Source organism: Scyliorhinus torazame, chromosome 3 (assembly GCF_047496885.1).
Source record: "Scyliorhinus torazame isolate Kashiwa2021f chromosome 3, sScyTor2.1, whole genome shotgun sequence".
NCBI classification, from domain to species: domain Eukaryota; kingdom Metazoa; phylum Chordata; class Chondrichthyes; order Carcharhiniformes; family Scyliorhinidae; genus Scyliorhinus; species Scyliorhinus torazame.
In genome coordinates, this window is record NC_092709.1 from 348,357,747 (window position 1) to 348,379,215 (window position 21,469).

A 21,469-nucleotide genomic window follows, 5' to 3' on the forward strand; every position below is an offset into this window, starting at 1 on the left:
TTATCCACCCTCAGACCTTTCCCTTTGCCCAGAACCTTCTCCTTAGTAATGGTCACTTCACTCACTTCTGCCCCCTGATTCTCCTGGAGCTGTGGAATCCCATTAGTGTCTTCCACCGTGAAGAACTGTACAACATTAGAGCGCAGGTTCATAACTGTACAACACTGGAGCACAGGTCCATCAAAGTGCCACTGGAGCACAGATGGGGTGCAGGTCAGCCACTGTGCACCATTGCGGTACAGCTCCGTCATTGTATACCACTGGAGCACAGGTCTATCACTGTATGCCACTGGGGGACAGTCTTTCACTGTACAACACGGGAGCACAGGCCCCTCACTGTCTAACACTGTCACTATACTACTGGAGTACAGATCTGTCAATATCACACTGGGGTACAGGCCTATCACTGTGAAACACTGGGGTACAAGTCTGGTACAAGTATTCTGATTGGGTGATGCAGCTTCAGCTGATAGATCAGCTTTTAAAAATGTGTTCATGGAACATGGCGTTGCTGGCAGGGCCCGAATGTCTTGCCCGTCCTAAATTGTCCTTTGTGGGGACGTTTAAGAGTCAACCCCATTGCCGTGGGTCAGGAGTCACACGTCGGCCAGACCAGGTCAGGACGGCAGATTTCCTTCCCGAAAGGACATTAATGAACCAGATGGGTTTTTACGACAATCGACATTGGGCATCATTAGACTGTGAATTCCAAATTTTTATTGAAGTTGAATTTCACCATCTGCCGAGGTGGGATTTGAACCTTTGTCCCCAGAGCATTACCCTGGGTCTCTGGATTGTGACAATACCACTGCACCACTGCCTCCCCTCTCACAATAAGCATGTTGCAAGATCAATGGTCTTGATTTGTGTGCGCGTTTACCCGATAGTGTAGACCTGGCAACGCCATGTCTGGGTGAGTGTAGCTCCCCAGGAGTGCTCTGTACAGCCGCTGTGTAGTTGTGCCCCGAGTGTTGAGGTGATGTGACACTTGGCTACTGCTATTTAACTAGAGCGCAGAGTCCCCGCTGCCACTCGGTGTTGCTGAAGGTGGGTAGAATTGCTCAGGCCTCTGAGAAGATGGTCTTCGTTTCTGCAGGTTCATGGTGTCTACACTGAGCCCTTAAGGGGTTGACAACTAATTTTTTTAAATAGTTGTTTTGTGGGATGAGTCCCACTGGCAAGGCCAGCATTTATCGTTCACCCCAGGTTGTCCTCGAGAAATCACCTCATTTACTTGGTGAGTGAAATCGTGACAATGAGGGTTGACACTTGAATCTCTCTTGTATCATTCTGACAGAGCACTTCTCATTGTGACACTCTCTGATATATCTCCCCAACACTCCTCAGCGCAACATTCTGATTCGCCCTAATCCCCTCACTGTAACACATTCTATTGTACCCCCCAACCCTCAGTGCGGGCAGAAAAGTGGCAGAGAGAATTCTTCGTGTGATGTGAGAGGCAATGGATTTGGGGAAGGAAAAGATGCCCTAGGAATAGAGAAGGTAAGATACTGAGACGTGCAGCTCGCGGAGGGTGGGTAGGAAGGACCTGGTTCGCAAAGCAGAGGTCAGTAACCATGATGGAAAATAACTGGTGGGGGATTAGGGGGAGGTTGAGTAGGATTTTCATCCGGGGGGTGGTGCAGATCAGGAACTCATTGCCCAAAAGGGTGGTCGAGGCAGAAACCTTCATTTCATTGAAAGAATACATGACATACACTTGAGGTGCTGTACCTGACAGAGCTGTGGACCAAGAGCTGGAAAATGGGATTTGACTGGCTGGCTGTTTTCAGCAGGGATAGATACGATCAATGGGCTGAATGGCCTGCTGCTATGCCTTGGGTTTCCTGTATTTCCGTGTGACACTTCCTGTTGTATCCCCACACCTCTCGCTGTAAACGTCTGCTCCTGATTGTATACACCCCTCACTATGATGATGACTTCTATCTATATAACCCTTTTAATATAATAAAATCTCCCAAGGTAGGTCACAGGAGCATTATGAAACAGAATATAACAGGGCCACATGAGGAGACGTTAGGACAGGTGATCCAAAGCTTGGTCAAAGAGGTACGTTTTAAGGAGCGTCTTAAAGGAGGAAAATGAGTTTGAGAGTCCGAGAGATGAGTCAGGGCCAGATGTAATATATCCCAGGCTGCTGAGTGAGGTAAGGGAGGGAATAGCAGAGGCGCCATCAATAGTTTTCAATTCTTCTCTGGCCACAGGAGAGGTGCTGGAGAATAGCCAATGTGGTGCCATTATTCAAGAAGGGATAAACCAGGAAACTACAGGCCGGTCAATCTAACCTCAGTGGCGGGGAAACTATTGGAAGCAATTCTGAGAGACAGAACTAATCTACATTTGGAGAGGCAGGGATTAATTAACGACAGTCGGCATGGTTTTGTTAAGGGCAGGTCATGTCTGACCAACCTAATTGAATTTTTCAAAGAGGTGACCAGGTGTGTAGGTGAGGGAAATGCATTAGACGCCGTCTACTTGGACTTCAGCAAGGCTTTTGATAAGGTGCCACATGGGAGACTGACAGCGAAGGTAAGAGCCCATGGGATCCAAGGGAATTTGGCAAATTGGATCCAGAATTGGCTGAGTGGCAGGAAGCAGAGGGCGATGATGCAGAGGAGATTTACCAGGATGTTGCCTTGGCTGCAGAATTTTAGTTAATAATAATAACCGCTTATTGTCACAAGTAGACTTCAATGAAGTTACTGTGAAAAGCCCCTAGTCGCCACATTCCGGCGCCTGTTCGGGGAGGCCGGTACGGGAATTGAACCCGCGCTGCTGGCCTTGTTCTGCATCACAAGCCGGCTGTTTAGCCTACTGTGCTAAACCAGCCCCTAATGTAAGAAAAACATAAGAACTAGGAGCAGGAGGAGGCCATCTGGCCCCTCGAGCCTGCTCCGCCATTCAATGAGATCATGGCTGATCTTTTGTGGACTCGGCTCCACTTTCCGGCCCGAACACCATAACCCTTAATCCCTTTATTCTTCAAAAAAACGATCTATCTTTATCTTAAAAACATTCTATGAAGGAGCCTCAACTGCTTCACTGATGAAGAGAGATTGGATGGAGCAGGGGAGACTGAGGGGGGAACTTGATTGAAATGTATAAAATTCTGATACAGTAGACAGGAAGAAACCTTGCCCCTTTGGTGGAGGGATCAGTGACCAGGGGGCAGAGATTTAAGGTGAGGGGCAGGGGGTTTCGAGGGGATGTGAGGGAAAACTCTTCACCCAGAGGCTGGTGGGAGTCTGGAACTCTCTGCTTGACTGGGTGGTGGAGGCAAGAGACCCTCACAACATTTAAGAAGTATTTAGATGTGCATTTGCGATCCCAGGCTAGACAAGGCTACAAAATGGGATAAGATCATTTAGATAGTTGATTTTGACCGGAGCAGACACAATGTGCCGAAGGGCCTTCTCTCTGCCGAATGCCTCTATCAGATGTAAGAAAGGAATTCCAGAGCTGTTGAGGGTAAGATTGTTAATGATAAAGAGATTAAGACTTTGGAATGCCCAAGGGTGCAGAATATCTTGGGGGGTAGATATGGAAACATAGGATCTGGAGGAGGCCTTCGAGCCTGCTCCGCCATTCCCGACAGAACCTTGGAAAAGTTACAGAACAGAAGGAGGCCATTCAGCCCATTTTTCCCATGCCAGCCCGAGGACACACTGACACCCTTTCTAATCCCACCTTGCTGCATCTGGTCCACAGCCCTGTAGTTTACAGCAACGAAGGTGCAGATCCAAGTCCATTTGAAAAGAGTTCAGGGTCTCTGCCTCCACCACCAACTCGGGCAGCGAATTCCAGACTCCCGCTACCCTCTGTGTCAAAGGTTCTTCCTCGTGTCCCCTCTACACCTTCTGCCACTTGTCCTGAATCTACGTCCTCTGGTTCTAGAATTCTCCACCAAGGGAAACAATTTTATTCTGTCCACTCTATCTCTGCCCCTCATAATTTTGTCCACCTCAATTAAGTCACCCCTCAGCCTTCTCTGTTCCAAGGAAAATAACCCCAACCTCTCCAATCTCTCCTCCTAGCTGCACATTTCTAGCCCTGGCAACATTCTTGCAAACGTCTTCTGCACTCCCTCCGGGGCAATAACTATAACCATTGCTGATCATCCAACTCAGTAGTCTGATGCTGCATTTCTCCTCAATATCCTTTGATCACTTTAGCCCCACGTGCCATATCTAACTCCTCCTTGAAAACATACAGGGGGCGATTCTCCGATATGGAGCCCAAGTGCTCGCGCCACCGTGAACTCGAGGCCCACCCTGCGCATGCGCGGGGGACTTCTTTAGCGCGCCGACCCCGACTCAACATGGCGTCGGTGTTCAGGGGTTGGCCGCACCAGAAGGTAGGCCCGGGCGGGGCGGGGAGAGGCCGGCCCGCCGATCGGTGGGCCCCGATCGTGGGCCAGACCCCATCAGAGGCCCCCCCCCCCCCCCGGTGAACCCTATTTCGCCCCAACCCCCCACCCCCTCCCAACCAGGCCGCCCACCGACCGTTCCCGCAGAGTTCCCGCCGGCAGTGACCAAGGGTGAACGGCGCCGGCGCGACTCTGTCGTATCCGCGCGGCCGCTCGGCCCATACGGGCCGGAGAATCGGCGATTCCAGCAGCCGCCGCCACGCCAAACGCGCCGGCACAAATGGTGCTGCTGCTCCGCACCTCGGAGAATCGCGCGCCGGCGTCTGGGTGCGGTTGCACCGATTCTCCGGCCCAGCGCGGGGCTCGGAGAATCGCCCCCCCCCCCCAATGTTTTGGCCTCAACTGCTTTCTGTGGTAGCGAATTCCACAGCTTCACCACTCTCTGGGTGAAGAAATCTCTCCTCACTTCAGTCCCAAATGGTTCACCCAGTTGATTAGACTGTGACCCCTGGTCTGGGACACCCCTGCCAATCAGGAACATTGTTCCGTCATCGGCCCTGTCGAGTCCTGTTAGAATTTTATATGTTTCCACCAGATTCCCCCTCGTTCTTCCAAAGCCGAGTGAATACAATCCTAACCGACACAATCTTTCTTCAGACGTCAGTCTCACTCGTTATCCCAGGAATCAGCCTGGTAAACCTTTGCTGCACTCCCTCCATAGCAAGAACATCCTTCCTCAGATAAGAACATAAGAACTTGGAGCAGGAGTAGGCCATCTGGCCCCTCGAGCCTGCTCCGCCATTCAATGAGATCATGGCTGATCTTTGTGGACTCGGCTCCACTCTCCGGCCCGTACACCATAACCCTTAATCCCTTTATTCTTTAGAAAGGCATCTATCTTTTCCTTAAAAACGTTTAAAGAAGGAGCCTCAACTGCTTCACTGGGCAAGGAATTCCAGAGATTCACAACCCTTTGGGTGAAGAAGTTCCTCCTAACCTCAGTCCTAAATCTACTTCCCCTTATTTTGAGGCTATGCCCCCTAGTTCTGCTTTCCCCGACCAGTGGAAACAACCTGCCCGCATCTATCCTATCTATTCCCTTCATAATTTTATATGTCTCAATAAGATCCCCCTGCATCCTTCTAAATTCCAATGAGTACAGTCCCAGTCTACTCAACTTCTCGTCATAATCTAATCCCCTCAACTCTGGGATCAACCGAGTGAATCTCCTCTGCACTCCCTCCAGTGCCAATATGTCCTTTCTCAGGTAAGGAGACCAAAACTGAACACAATACTCCAGATGTGGCCTCACTAACACCCTATACAATTGCAGCTTAACCTCACTAGTCTTGAACTCCATCCCTCTAGCAATGAAAGACAAAACTCGATTAGCCTTCTTAATCACCTTTTGCACCTGCACACCAACTTTTTGCGACTCGTGCACCAGCACACCCAGGTCCCTCTGCACAGCAGCATGTTTTAACATCTTACCGTTTAAATAATAATCCATTCTGCTGTTATTCCTCCCAAAATGGATAGCCTCACATTTGGCAACATTGAATTCCATCTGCCAGACCCTAGCCCATTCACCTAACCTAGCCAAATCCTTCTGCAGACTTCCGGTATCCTCTGCACTTTTTGCTTTACCACTCATCTTAGTGTCGTCTGCAAACTTTGCCACATTGCACTTGGTCCCCAACTCCAAATCGTCGATGTAAATTGTGAACAACTGCGGGCCCAACACTGAACCCTGAGGGACACCACTAGTTACAGGACACCAAAACTGCGCACAATACTCAGGTGCAGCCTCACCAGGGCCCTGTATAGTTGCAGCAAGACATCCCTGCCCCTGTACTTGAATCCTCTCGTTATGGAGGCCAACATACCATTTGCCTTCTTTACCGCCTGCTGCACTTGCATGCTTATCTTCAGCGAATGGACAACGAGGACACCCAGGTCTTGCTGCACATTCCCCTCCCTCACTATAGCCATTCAAATAATAATCTACCTTCCTGATTTTGCTACCGAAGCGGATAACCTCACATTTATCCACATTATACTGCATCTGCCATGCATTTGCCCACTCACTCAGCCTGTCCAACTCCCGCTGAAGCATCTCTGCATCCTCCTCACAGCTCACCCTCCCACCCAACTTTGTGTTATCTATTTTGGAATCTAGGTCGGCACAATGGCGCAGTGGGTTAGCACCACTGCCTCGCGGCTCCGAGGATCCGGGTTCGATCCCGGCCCCGGGTGACTGTCCATGTGGAGTTTGCACATTCTCCCCGTGTCTGCGTGGGTCTCGCCCCCAAAACCCGAAGATGTGCAGGGTACGTGGATTGGCCACGCTAAATTGCCCCTTAATTGGGGGAAAAAAAGAATTGGGTACACTAAATCTATTTTTAAAAATTGATCTTGGAATATTGTGGGGTTAGAAGATGTTCCAGAAATAAGGAGGGGCGGGGCCATAGTGGGTTTTGACAACCAGGATGAGAAGTTTAAAATCAAGTCATTGCTTGACCAGGATATCGCGTGCAGGGGTCATAGGGAAACGGACTTGGTGCGAGTTAAGACAGAGACAGAGTTTTAGATGAGGTTACAAATGAGAGACCGGCCAGGAGTGAATTGTAATTGTCAAGTCCAAAGGAAATGAAGGATAGAATGAGGGTTTTCAGCAGCAGAAGAAATTGAGACAGAGTGAAGTAAGAAAATGTTATGGAGGTGGATATTGGTGGTCTTGGTAACACGAAGGTTGGCAACATAGAAGCATGGAATGACCGCAGTGCAGAACGAGGCCATTCGGCCCATCGAGTCTGACCCTCCGAAAGAGCACTCCAACCAGGCCCACTCCCCCGCCCTATCCACGTAACCCTACACATTGATCATGGCCAATCCACCTAACCTGCACATCTTCTGCGATGGGTTGGGATAGTTAGGCTGGTGCCCAGGAGAGGGGTAGAGTCGGTAGCTGGGCAATGGAGTTTGGATTGAGGGGAGGAAAACAATGGCTTCAGTCTTCCCAATAGTTTAACTGCAGGTCATTTCTCCCCATCCAGTACTGGATGTTGGATAAACAGTCTTGATAATTTAACAATGGCGGGGGAGTCGAGAGGTGCTGGGGTGGGGATAGAGCTGGAGGGGGGGGGCGGGCAGCAGTGTAGATGTGAGAACGAATACAATACTTCTGGATGCTTAGGGCAGCACGGTAGCACAGTGGTCAGCACAATTGCTTCACAGCTCCAGGGTCCCAGGTTCGATTCCAACTTGGGTCACTGTCTGTGCGGAGTCTGCACATCCTTCCCGTGTGTGCGTGGGTTTCCTCCGGGTGCTCTGGTTTCCTCCCACAGTCCAAAGATGTGCGGGTTAGGTGGATTGGCTATGATAAATTGCCCTTAGTGTCCAAACATTGCCCTGAGTGCTGGGTGGGGTTACTGGGTTGTGGGGATAGGGTGGAGGTGTGGGCTTGGGTAGGGTGCTCTTTCCAAGAGCCGGTGCAGACTCGATGGGCCGAATGGCCTCCTTCTGCATTGTAAATTCTATGATAATCTATGATGTCACCGTGGGGCAGTCTGCAGGTGAGGAATAGGAGTGAGTCGAGATGTCCGAGGTAATGGTGCAGGGGCAGGAAGAGAAGCCATTGCAAATGATTCTCTGGCTCTGGTTAGATGGATAAAAATGGACCGAGGAGAGCATGGACAGCACGGTAGCATTGTGGATAGCACAATTGCTTCACAGCGCCAGTGTCCCAGGTTCGATTCCCTGCTGGGTCACTGTCTGTGCGGAGTCTGCACGTTCTCCCCGTGTGTGTGGGTTTCGTCCGGGTGCTCCGGATTCCTCCCACAGTCCAAAGATGTGCAGGTTAGGTGGATCGGCCATGATAAATTGCCCTTAGTGTCCAAAAAGGTTAGGAGGGGTTACTGGGATAGGGTAGATCCGTGGGCTTGGCTTGGGTGGGGTGCTGTTTCCAAGAGCCGGTGCAGACTCGATGGGCCGAATGTCCTCCTTCTGCACTGCAAATTCTATGATCTATGAAAGCAGTGCCACTATGAAAGCAGGATCACAGTGGAGAGTCTGCACGTCCTCCCTGTGTCTGTGCTGTTTCCAAGAGCCGGTGCAGACTCGATGGGCCGAATGTCCTCCTTCTGCACTGCAAATTCTATGATCTATGAAAGCAGTGCCACTATGAAAGCAGGATCACAGTGGAGAGTCTGCACGTCCTCCCTGTGTCTGCGTGGGTTTCCTCCGGGTGCTCCGGTTTCCTCCCACAGTCCAAAGACGTGCAGGCTAGGTGGATTGGCCATGATAAATTGCCCTTAGTGTCCAAAAAGGTTAGGAGGGATTATTGGGTTACGGGGATAGGGTGTAAGGGAGGGCTTAAGTGACTCGATGGGCTGAATGGCCTCCTTCTGCACTGTATGTTCTGTGAGAGGCTGTTGTGACTAACTGTGTCAGAGGCTCCAGACAGGGCGAGCAGGGAATGCTTCTCTTTGCCACAGTTGCCATTGGATGGTGTTTGTGACTTTGATCCGAGTTCTTTTGGTACTATGACAGGGGCAGAAGCCTGTTTGGACAGATTGATCTTGCCTGGAGCAATATCTATGCCCCACAGCCCTTGCTGCAACATTCTGATGTTCTCACTGTATCATTGTGATATGCCCACCCCCTCCCCTCCACACTATAATATCTGATATACCTCACAGTAATCTTCCCTCACTAACATGTCCTTCAGTGTAATATCCTGATACCGGCAGAGACCCACAAATCCTTGGTGAGCAAATTAGTACCTTTGCTGCAACATTACATCTTTTTACTGAATACAGGATTTCTAGCAATTCCTTCACCAAAACCCCTCACTCTGGGGAGGAAGCTGCCCAAGTGTTTTTTTTAAAAAAGCAAGCCTAGCAATACAAAGATAAATTTTGATAAGAGTCTGGCCTTGTGACTTGTTTAGACTTTCATGGTCTTTGACTATAATTAGGAGCTGTTTCCTCCCGAGTTAATAATATTTGACGAATAAACACTATTTCCTTGAAATTTGCCTTGTTCTAATTTCAACACGGGTAATTTAAGAAAACCCAACCCCCAATCCAGTTCCATGATCAGGTCCTTGTTTAGGATTCAAGTTTTGACAAAACAAACAACTTACTCTTAATTTGTTGCGGTGGCATGTCCAGAGTTTGCTTGTGTAGGAAATGTGGAGGCTATTGACTGTTCACATTAACAAGCTGATGTATTTTTTAAATTCGCCAGACAGTTTTTCTGAAACTATTTCTTTTCCCTTCTTCACATCTTCATTTTTCGTACAAGGAACTGCTTTTCAATGATAAGTTGCCAGGTAATTGCCCCCCGGCATTTTGCCTCATTTAATTAGTTCCATCATCTTATTCACCCTTCCAAACCGTTCCTCCCATGCTGTTCCCATCCAATGTCCATCCTTCTTCCATCCCGCTAATGCCATTCCCATTCCTTCCAGTGTCATTCCCAGCACAGTTTCTGCACCATGCCATCCCAAGCAAACCTCTCCAGCCAGGGTAGCTTTGTTGGGCTCCTCTCACCTTTGTGTACCAGAACATAGCACATACAGTGCAGAGGGAGGCCATTTGGCCCATCGAGTCTGCACCGACCCACTTAAGCCCTCACTTCCACCCCATCCCCGTAACCCAATAACCCCTCCTAACCTTTTTTGGTCACTAAGGGCAATTTATCATGGCCAATCCACCTAACCTGCACGTCTTTGGACTGTGGGAGGAAACCGGAGCACCCGGAGGAAACCCACGCACACACGGGGAGAACGTGCAGACTTCGCACAGACAGTGACCCCGCGGGGAATCGAACCTGGGACCCTGGCGCTGTGAAGCCACAGTGCTAACCACTCTGCTGCCGTGCTGCCCAGAGTTGTTCTCTGCCAACACCCTGAGCTCCAGCCATTGGCGGCCTCGCATGCATCACCAAATAAACCCACCAGCGCACCCCTTAAACTGGCCAATCGAAAGCGTCCAGATGGACGGAAACTGAGAGTCATTGTTATCAATCCCACATACTGTTCACTGGAGTAATGTGGGGCAGCATGAAGAGGTTGTTCAGCCCGTCGACAACGTCCTGCCATTCAATACAATCTTGGGGCAGCACGGTAGCACAAGTGATTATCACTGTGGCTTCACAGCGCCAGGGTCCCAGGTTCGATTCCCCGCTGGGTCACTGTCTGTGCGGAGTTTGCACGTTCTCCCCGTGTCCGCGTGGGTTTCCTCCGGGTGCTCCGGTTTCCTCCCACAGTCCAAAGACGTGCAGGTTAGGTGGATTGGCCATGCTAAATTACCCGTAGTGTCCATAAAGGTTGGGAGGGGTTATTGGGTTGCGGGGATAAGGTGGAAGTGAGGGATTAATGTGGGTCGGTGCAGACTCGATGGGCCGAATGGCCTCCTTCTGCACTGTATGTTCTATGTAATCTATGTAATCTATGTCTGATCATCCACGGCAATGTCCTTTCCCCCACACTCATCATATCTCTTTATGTCATTGCTATTCAGAAATCTGTGCATCTCTAATGACCGAGCTTCCACCGTCCTCTGGGGTAGAAAACTGCAAAGCATCTCAATTCTGAGAAAAAAGATTCCTCCACATCTCGGTCCTAGATAACCTCCCATTTATTTAAAAATTGTGTCCCCTGGATCTCGACTCCACAACCAGGGGAAACATCTGACCTGAATCCACCCTGTCTATTCCTTCAAGTATTTTGTAGGTTTCAATGGGATCACCTCTCATTCTTTGAAACTCTGGGAATACAGGCGCAGTTTTCCCAACTCTCTTCATAGGACAGTCCCACCCGGGAACAAGTCTGGTGAATCTTCGTTGGCAACAATATCCCTCCTAAGGAGACCAAAACTGCAGACCGTATTCCCAGGTGCAATCTAACCAAGGTTGTGTACGATTGAAGCAAGCAAGTATACCCTAGACCATCTCTGGAACACTCTTGTATACTCCACGCCCCTCATTGTAACACTTAACCACGTCCCATAGACCTCTCTTAACTGGCTGACTCAGTGATCAACCTTAATAGAAGTTCATCTCCTTAATTATGCCATTTGCTGTTCCATTATGCAGAGCTCCCACTGAATTATCATTGTAAAACATAAAACACAGACTGAAAATCTGTCTCGAATAACGTGGGCAGTGTAATGAGGCAGATTTCCTGCAACATTAGTTCGCACAACAGAAACTATTTGAATATGATCATATTTGAAGATTATTATGTTTAGCCCTGACACAACACTAACCAGGAGGAACCTTCTGTCTTCCCTCCACAGCCTGGAAGTGTCTCCTCTGGTAGAAACCAGGTCAGATGCCCCCTTGTTCTCTCCTTGTTTACCATTGCATCCTCCTCCTCCAGTTCCTCCAGTTCCTCTTCTTCTTCCACCTTCTCTTCATTCTTCCATCAACCCTGGCTCACTGGGTAGCACGACTAACACTAACCTGTTCACAACTGCTGAGGAAGCCCTTGTGCCGTCCTCAAAGCCAAGCACCAATCCTTTCTTCAACGCTCTACAGAGTAACCCTTTCTTTGAGGACCTCTTAGCCGATCAGACATTAAAATCTCCTCCCTTAACGTCCTCCTCTTCTAGTTTAACCTTCGGGTCCGGAGGTGTATCCGGGAATGTGTCGCTTCCCTCCCAAAGCACCGCTGGCTCGAGTGGAAGAGACTTGTGTGCCTTGCCAAAACCTGTCGCCAAAGAAGAGATTCCTGCCAGGCCTCCTCCTCCTGCTCCAGCCCCTGCAATGAACAGAACAAACCGAAGCTCTATCCAAAGACCAGAACCATCAGCTCCGTCTGGGCCACTGGACTGCGCCGATTCAGCCATGTGGCCAGCTGTCTTCCCCCCTGGAGCTGATGCTGAGGTTAAAGGTCAAGTAATACATTCACCGTTAGTACCCTCAAACGCTGATTCACTGGGTGACTTGAATGTTGCCGCACCCTTTATTGGGCCAAGCCAAATGCAAATGGAGTCTCGGGTGGAAGGTAAGTGCCCTTCCATATTCACCCAAGAAGTTGACCACAAGACTGTGGAAATTCCAAATGCTGCCTCAATTCAGGCCAGTAACCAAGGGAGCAGCATTTTCTTTAACGTCGCAGGACTGAGGGTCAACTCAAAAGCCAAGAGTTACGAGCCCTCGGACATAATTCAGGAAGGAACCCTTCCAGAGAACGCAAGACCCTTGGATTTACACATCTGCCCTACTTTAGACGCAACCCTTTCATCGGCCATTGAGAGCCCGGCCCAGGTGGAATGTGATGGGTCACCACCAATGATTCGGAACGCTGTCTCCAGTAAACCAGGTCAGGATTTTGTACCAGAACTGAGACATGATCTTCTTGAACCGCAGACTAACTGTGGGTCTGTTGCCTTACACCAAGAGAAGGTTACAAAGGAACAAAAGGACCTCAGTAATATGGAGAAATCCTCAGCACTGAAGGAAAGTGGCCACGGTCGAAGAGCCATTGCCAACAAACCTGAAGGCTGGCGGCAGATTGGAAGTCCTCCCTTCTTGGTACCTGCGCCAGAGGACACTGCAGATAACCGTGATGGGACAACGCAGGCCAAAAATAGTCACGCCCGCATTGTGCCTTTCTTCCAAGGTGGTCAGGGTAATGCCCACGGTAATGTCCGCTTCCTTTCTTCACCCAGTTCCCAAGTTACCCTTGGCAAAGATGACAAACAGTTCGGTGAAGGTTGTCAAAGTGGTGTCACAGCGGGAAGCACATTCCAGGATGTAGGCGTGCCCTCGGACGCTGCAGGGTGGAGTCCGGAGACTGCAGCAGACAGTGAAAATATTATTTCTGAATCACCTGTCGTTGGCCCTCCACCTCCGAAGCCGCCGAGACTGCCTGCATGTGCTGACCTGGACCTGGAAGCAGAAGGCAACTTGGTGAAGGAGCAGCAAAGAGAAGAAGAGAGGCCATTTGACCCTCAAGCGACTGCTGTGCAGTTGGTGAACCGAAGGGAGGAACAGTCGGATCAAACGTTTGAACAAAAGGCCTCTCTTGTGGTCTCGAGCCCAGCTGTTGATGAGGTTAATCCTGAATGGACTGATTCCATCCCCGCACAGTCTGCCGCTAAGGAGTCTGTGGATAATATTAGACCATCAAATGATGTGGTAACTAAGGGGGAGGCCTCTTATGGGACCATCGAGTTGAATGTAAATGAGAGAACAGAGGTTGAGCACTACGAGACTTGTCTTTCGACACTCTCAGTGGAGGGAATAAACACGTCAATTGATGGAAATTCACACAAATTGGATGTTTTCCAACAAACCCGTACTTCAGGGCTAATTGAAGTCCGCCAGGCAATGCAGCCTGTCAACTTGCATCCCGCTCGGTTGAAAACAACTGCTGGCGTGAGCTCATTGGAGACCACCTCACCGGCCGAGGGGAGGCCGTTGACAGTCCTGGAGCGGCCAAATGTATTTTATAAGGAGGAAACCAGTCTGCTGTGGCCCGATCAGACTGACCAATCGGAGCAGCAGTTCAGATCGGCCGTTGAGGACCTGCCGCACATGTCCAGCCCTGTCCTTCCTGAGTCTTTGGGGAGTGTTGCAGAGTTCTACGGAGAGCTAAATGCCGAGGGAGGTGGACAGAGGAGGGGGACTTGCACGTTGAGGGATTCTGAGGAAACGCTAACCGGGAGTATTGAGATAGAAACTCGGAACAGCCAATCCGGCGAGGCTGCGTGTCGAAGCGCTGGGGTGAGGCCTACCCTACGCGCTGAACCAGTGACGGGTGGGACGGAAGCGGATCAGCAAGCCAGACCAGGGGACGCCATCTTGGCTGACCATCCTCGATCTGGTTTGTGCCAGCCCACAGCTGCCCAGGGACAGTTTCCGGAAAAGGCAGATGGTGCGACCAGGAACAGCCGGCCTTCTGCCCAGAGCGGTGTCCTTCAATCCCTCGGCGATGAGATGCCAGTGACTGACGATTGTTCTTTAGCCGCCTCCCATGGCCGTTCTGCAGCTCGTGATTCCTTCTTTGAGGAAGAGCTGAGCTTTAAAGAGCTTCATCTAAAGGCTGCGCCGCATGCCATTCAAGTCACTAACTTCGCTAGGGAGCAGTTGGCTCCACCTCCACCGAGCAATAAGCCTTTGGCCTTCTCTACCCCTTATCCTGTGGCTGTGACTAACTCTAGAGTAACCGATCTGCCCTCCCCCATCCTCTTCCCTTCGAGTGTGGTGTCCCTCTCCGAGACCACCGAGCCGGCAGTCACCCCCCGTCACTTGCTGCAGTCCAGCGGGTCGGTGCCAGCGCTTACTGTTTTGCCGCGGGAGACACAGCCGGCTGAGGTGCCCTTCCCTCAGCAGAGAATCAGGTGAGCATGGTATAAAAAGTAATTACAACTTTTGATGTTTTGTGTTCAAAATGTGCGTTTTCAATAGTTTCCGTAGACACGAGTGTTCCTGATTTTTTTTGGGGGGGGGGGGGGGGGGGGGAAATGCCTGATGTTGTCAATCATTTCTTCTCCCAATTTTCTCCCTTAACTCCAGATTAGTTGGACAGCTCTTTCAAAGAACTGGCACCGGCCAGATGGGCCGAATGGTCTCCTTTTGTGCTGTTTGATTGTAGCCAATCCGATGGCAGCCAGCAGGCCTGTGGCACTCAACCATTCCTCGTGTTTGAGCCTCGACAGTCACTTCCACCATTGTGGTGCCAATTGCAGTCCGAACCACACATGTACAATTGGCAGCCAGATTCATTGGTAGTGAGCAGGAGCAGGAACACGGAACCAGCTTTTCCCCATCTCCCTTCCCCTTCCTTAAACCGGAACACTGAAGTCCGCTGTCCTGCTGATGTCTTGGTTTGAGGTAGCTCTGAGGCAGGGCGGTTGCCCACTATAGGAGCTGAAGCCACCTGTTTCCTCTGGCACTTAGCAAAGCTGATGGGTTTTACGTGCAAACTGTTACTGAGGACTCGAGAAACGCCTCTCCGGATCGAAGCAGGCAGGGGGGTGGATGATTGGTAGCAAAGTGAGGAAAAGTTTCAGCATCCAGATCAAGAGAGTGGCACAAAGTTGGAAGCGGTCTTTTCAAAATGAAAATGGGGGTTATTGGACTGTAAAACAAACCAGAGTCTCAGAATGATTAGATCTCTTGCCCCCAATCTATGCTGGGAATGATATGACTCATACTCACTCCTGAAGAGGTCCTTGTGGGGTCTCAGGCTATCGTTTGGGGACCGCTTGTCAAAGTGAACAGTGCTCCCAGAGAGTCAGAGCTGCAGGATTCTGCCGGCTTCTTCAGACCCCAAAGGTTGGAGCTGCAATCGCCTGAAGGGCTGATGTGCCTACTTCTCCGAATTCCTATGTCCCTCAACTTTCAAACACGTGTTTGGAGTGTGCATTTGATACTCTCAGAATGGTCAAATTAGATACACTCTGGTGGCCGGTTGCTTCATTTCTGGACACTAGAATTTCAGTCATGCGGAGTCACGTGCACAAACTCCTGTCGCCCACTTAGATCATTGACTTGCAACTCCCTTTGACAATGCGCCTGAAGTGTAATTCCGCGATATTACCCACTGTCAGTGTGTGAAAGGTCAGTGCCCCACCCAATGCACAATGTCCCAGTGTGTGAAAGGACAGTGTCACACCCAGTGTGTGAAAGGACAGTGTCACACCCAGTGTGTGAAAGGACAGAGTCACACCCAGTGTGTGAAAGGACAGAGTCACACCCAGTGTGTGAAAGGACAGTGTCACACCCACTGTCAGTGTGTGAAAGGACAGTGTCACACCCAGTGTGTGAAAGGACAGAGTCACACCCAGTGTGTGAAAGGACAGTGTCAAACCCAGTGTGTGAAAGGACAGTGTCACACCCAGTGTGTGAAAGGACAGAGTCACACCCAGTGTGTGAAAGGACAGTGTCAAACCCAGTGTGTGAAAGGACAGTGTCACACCCACTGTCAGTGTGTGAAAGGACAGTGTCACACCCAGTGTGTGAAAGGACAGAGTCACACCCAGTGTGTGAAAGGACAGTGTCACACCCAGTGCGTGAAAGGACAGTGTCACACCCACTGTCAGTGTGTGAAAGGACAGTGTCACACCCAGTGTGTGAAAGGACAGTGTCACACCCAGTGTGTGAAAGGACAGTGTCACACCCAGTGTGTGAAAGGACAGTGTCACACCCAGTGTGTGAAAGGACAGTGTCACACCCAGTGTGTGAAAGGACAGTGCCCCACCCAGTGTGTGAAAGGACAGTGCCCCACCCAGTGTGTGAAAGGACAGTGTCACACCCAGTGTGTGACAGGATAGTGTCACACCCAGTGGGTGAAAGGACAGTGCACACCCAGTGTGTGAAAGGACAGTGCCCCACCCTGGTTGTGAAAGGACAGTGCCCCACCCAGTGTGTGAAAGGACAGTGCCCCACCCAGTGTGTGAAAAGACAGTGCCCCACCCAGTGTGTGAAAGGACAGTGTCACACCCAGTGTGTGAAAGGACAGTGTCACACCCAGTGTGTGAAAGGACAGCGTCACACCCAGTGTGTGAAAGGACAGTGTCACACCCAGTGTGTGTAAGGACAGTGCCCCACCCAGTGTGTGAAAGGACAGTGCCCCACCCAGTGTGTGAAAGGACAGTGTCACACCCAGTGGGTGAAAGGACAGTGTCACACCCAGTGGGTGAAAGGACAGTGCCCCACCCAGTGTGTGAAAGGACAGTGCCCCACCCAGTGTGTGAAAGGACAGTGTCACACCCAGTGTGTGACAGGACAGTGTCACACCCAGTGGGTGAAAGGACAGTGTCACACCCAGTGGGTGAAAGGACAGTGTTACACCCAGTGTGTGAAAGGACAGTGTTACACCCAGTGTGTGAAAGGACAGCGTCACACCCAGTGTGTGAAAGGACAGTGTCACACCCAGTGTGTGTAAGGACAGTGCCCCACCCAGTGTGTGAAAGGACAGTGTCACACCCAGTGGGTGAAAGGACAGTGTCACACCCAGTGTGTGAAAGGACAGTGCCCCACCCAGTGTGTGAAAGGACAGTGTCACACCCAGTGTGTGACAGGACAGTGTCACACCCAGTGTGTGAAAGGACAGTGTCACACCCAGTGTGTGAAAGGACAGTGTCACACCCAGTGTGTGAAAGGACAGTGCCCCACCCAGTGTGTGAAAGGACAGTGCCCCACCCAGTGTGTGAAAGGACAGTGTCACACCCAGTGTGTGACAGGACAGTGTCACACCCAGTGTGTGAAAGGACAGTGTCACACCCAGTGTGTGTAAGGACAGTGCCCCACCCAGTGTGTGAAAGGACAGTGCCCCACCCAGTGTGTGAAAGGACAGTGTCACACCCAGTGGGTGAAAGGACAGTGTCACACCCAGTGTGTGAAAGGACAGTGTCACACCCAGTGTGTGAAAGGACAGTGCCCCACCCAGTGTGTGAAAGGACAGTGTCACGCCCAGTGTGTGAAAGGACAGTGTCACACCCAGTGGGTGAAAGAACAGTGTCCCACCCGGTGTGTGAAAGGACAGTGCCCCACCCAGTGTGTGAAAGGACAGTGTCACACCCAGTGTGTGAAAGGACAGTGCCCCACCCAGAGTGTGAAAGGACAGTGCCCCACCCAGTGTGTGAAAGGACAGTGCTCCACCCAGTGTGTGAAAGGACAGTGTCACACCCAGTGTGTGAAAGGACAGTGCCCCAGCCAGTGTGTGAAAGGACAGTGTCACACCCAGTGTGTGAAAGGACAGCGTCACACCCAGTGTGTGAAAGGACAGTGCCCCACCCAGAGTGTGAAAGGACAGTGCCCCACCCAGTGTGTGAAAGGACAGTGCTCCACCCAGTGTGTGAAAGGACAGTGTCACACCCAGTGTGTGAAAGGACAGTGCCCCAGCCAGTGTGTGAAAGGACAGTGTCACACCCAGTGTGTGAAAGGACAGTGTCCTACCCAGTGTGTGAAAGGACAGTGCCCCACCCAGTGTGTGAAAGGACAGTGTCCTACCCAGTGTGTGAAAGGACAGTGCCCCACCCAGTGTGTGAAAGGACAGTGCCCCACCCAGTGTGTGAAAGGACAGCGTCGCACCCAGTGTGTGAAAGGACAGTGTCACACCCAGTGTGTGAAAGGACAGTGCCCCACCCAGTGTGTGAAAGGACAGTGCCCCACCCAGTGTGTGAAAGGACAGTGCCCCACCCAGTGTGTGAAAGGACAGTGTCACACCCAGTGTGTGAAAGGACAGTGTCACACCCAGTGTGTGAAAGGACAGTGTCACGCCCAGTGTGTGAAAGGACAGTGTCACACCCAGTGGGTGAAAGAACAGTGTCCCACCCGGTGTGTGAAAGGACAGCGTCACACCCAGTGTGTGAAAGGACAGTGTCACACCCAGTGTGTGAAAGGACAGTGTCACACCCAGTGTGTGAAAGGACAGTGCCCCACCCAGTGTGTGACAGGACAGTGCCCCACCCAGTGTGTGAAAGGACAGTGCCCCACCCAGTGTGTGAAAGGACAGTGTCACACCCAGTGTGTGAAAGGACAGTGTCACACCCAGTGTGTGAAAGGACAGTGTCACGCCCAGTGTGTGAAAGGACAGTGTCACACCCAGTGGGTGAAAGAACAGTGCCCCACCCGGTGTGTGAAAGGACAGTGTCACACCCAGTGTGTGAAAGGACAGTGTCACACCCAGTGTGTGAAAGGACAGTGTCCCACCCGGTGTGTGAAAGGACAGTGTCACACCCAGTGTGTGAAAGGACAGCGTCACACCCAGTGTGTGAAAGGACAGTGCCTCACCCAGTGTGTGAAAGGACAGTGTCACACCCAGTGTGTGAAAGGACAGTGCCCCACCCAGTGTGTGAAAGGACAGTGTCACACCCAGTGTGTGAAAGGACAGTGTCACACCCAGTGTGTGAAAGGACAGTGCCCCACCCAGTGTGTGAAAGGACAGTGTCACACCCGGTGTGTGAAAGGACAGTGCCCCACCCAGTGTGTGAAAGGACAGTGTCACACCCGGTGTGTGAAAGGACAGTGTCACACCCAGTGTGTGAAAGGACAGTGTGACGCCCAGTGTGTGAAAGGACAGTGTCACACCCAGTGTGTGAAAGGACAGCGTCACACCCAGTGTGTGAAAGGACAGCGTCACACCCAGTGTGTGAAAGGACAGTGTCCCACCCGGTGTGTGAAAGGACAGAGTCACACCCAGTGTGTGAAAGGACAGTGCCCCACCCAGTGTGTGAAAGGACAGTGTCACACCCAGTGTGTGAATGGACAGTGCCCTACCCAGTGTGTGAAAGGACAGTGTCACACCCAGTGTGTGAAAGGACAGTGCCCCACCCAGTGTGTGAAAGGACAGTGCCCCACCCAGTGTGTGAAAGAACAGTGTCACACCCAGTGGGTGAAAGAACAGTGCCCCACCCAGTGTGTGAAAGGACAGTGCCCCACCCAGTGTGTGAAAGGACAGTGCCCCACCCAGTGTGTGAAAGGACAGTGTCACACCCAGTGTGTGAAAGGACAGTGCCCCACCCAGTGTGTGAAAGGACACTGCCCCACCCAGTGTGTGAAAGGACAGTGCCCCACCCAGTGTGTGAAAGGACAGTGTCACACCCAGTGTGTGAAAGGACAGTGCCCTACCCAGTGTGTGAAAGGACAGTGCCCCACCCAGTGTGTGAAAGGACAGTGTCACACCCAGTGGGTGAAAGAACAGTGCCCCACCCAGTGTGTGAAAGGACAGTGTCACACCCAGTGTGTGAAAGGACAGTGCCCCACCCAGTGTGTGAAAGGACACTGCCCCACCCAGTGTGTGAAAGGACAGTGCCCCACCCAGTGTGTGAAAGGACAGTGTCACACCCAGTGTGTGAAAGGACAGTGCCCTACCCAGTGTGTGAAAGGACAGTGCCCCACCCAGTGTGTGAAAGAACAGTGTCACACCCAGTGTGTGAAAGGACAGTGTCACACCCAGTGTGTGAAAGGACAGTGTCACTCCCAGTGTGTGAAAGGACAGTGTCACTCCCAGTGTGTGAAAGGACAGTGTCACACCCAGTGTGTGAAAGGACAGTGTCACTCCCAGTGTGTGAAAGGACAGTGCCCCACCCAGTGTGTGAAAGGACAGTGCCCCACCCAGTGTGTGAAAGGACAGTGCCCCACCCAGTGTGTGAAAGGACAGTGTCACTCCCAGTGTGTGAAAGGACAGTGTCACTCCCAGTGTGTGAAAGGACAGTGTCACACCCAGTGTGTGAAAGGACAGTGTCACTCCCAGTGTGTGAAAGGACAGTGTCACACCCAGTGTGTGAAAGGACAGTGTCACTCCCAGTGTGTGAAAGGACAGTGCCCCACCCAGTGTGTGAAAGGACAGTGCCCCACCCAGTGTGTGAAAGGACAGTGCCCCACCCAGTGTGTGAAAGGACAGTGCTCCACCCAGTGTGTGAAAGGACAGTGCCCCACCCAGTGTGTGAAAGGACAGTGCCCCACCCAGTGTGTGAAAGGACAGTGCCCCACCCAGTGTGTGAAAGGACAGTGCCCCACCCAGTGTGTGAAAGAACAGTGCCCCACCCAGTGTGTGAAAGGACAGTGCCCCACCCAGTGTGTGAAAGGACAGTGTTGCACCCAGTGTGTGAAAGGACAGTGTCACACCCAGTGTGTGAAAGGACAGTGCCCCACCCAGTGTGTGAAAGGACAGTGCCCCACCCAGTGTGTGAAAGGACAGTGTCACTCCCAGTGTGTGAAAGGACAGTGTCACACCCAGTGTGTGAAAGGACAGTGTCACTCCCAGTGTGTGAAAGGACAGTGTCACACCCAGTGTGTGAAAGGACAGTGTCACTCCCAGTGTGTGAAAGGACAGTGCCCCACCCAGTGTGTGAAAGGACAGTGCCCCACCCAGTGTGTGAAAGGACAGTGCCCCACCCAGTGTGTGAAAGGACAGTGCTCCACCCAGTGTGTGAAAGGACAGTGCCCCACCCAGTGTGTGAAAGGACAGTGCCCCACCCAGTGTGTGAAAGGACAGTGCCCCACCCAGTGTGTGAAAGGACAGTGCCCCACCCAGTGTGTGAAAGAACAGTGCCCCACCCAGTGTGTGAAAGGACAGTGTCACACCCAGTGTGTGAAAGGACAGTGCCCCACCCAGTG

At 51.5% G+C, this 21,469-nt stretch overlaps 1 protein-coding gene across 1 annotated transcript in view; it reads left to right on the forward strand.

Moving 5' to 3' along the window:
• Positions 1-21,469, forward strand: part of LOC140409330 (uncharacterized) — a 235,308-nt gene that overhangs the window by 119,246 nt on the left and 94,593 nt on the right. The window contains exon 4 of the mRNA XM_072497744.1: positions 12,007-14,742. Within this exon, the coding sequence (XP_072353845.1) occupies positions 12,007-14,742 (2,736 nt within the window). The remainder of the gene's footprint in view (positions 1-12,006; positions 14,743-21,469) is intronic.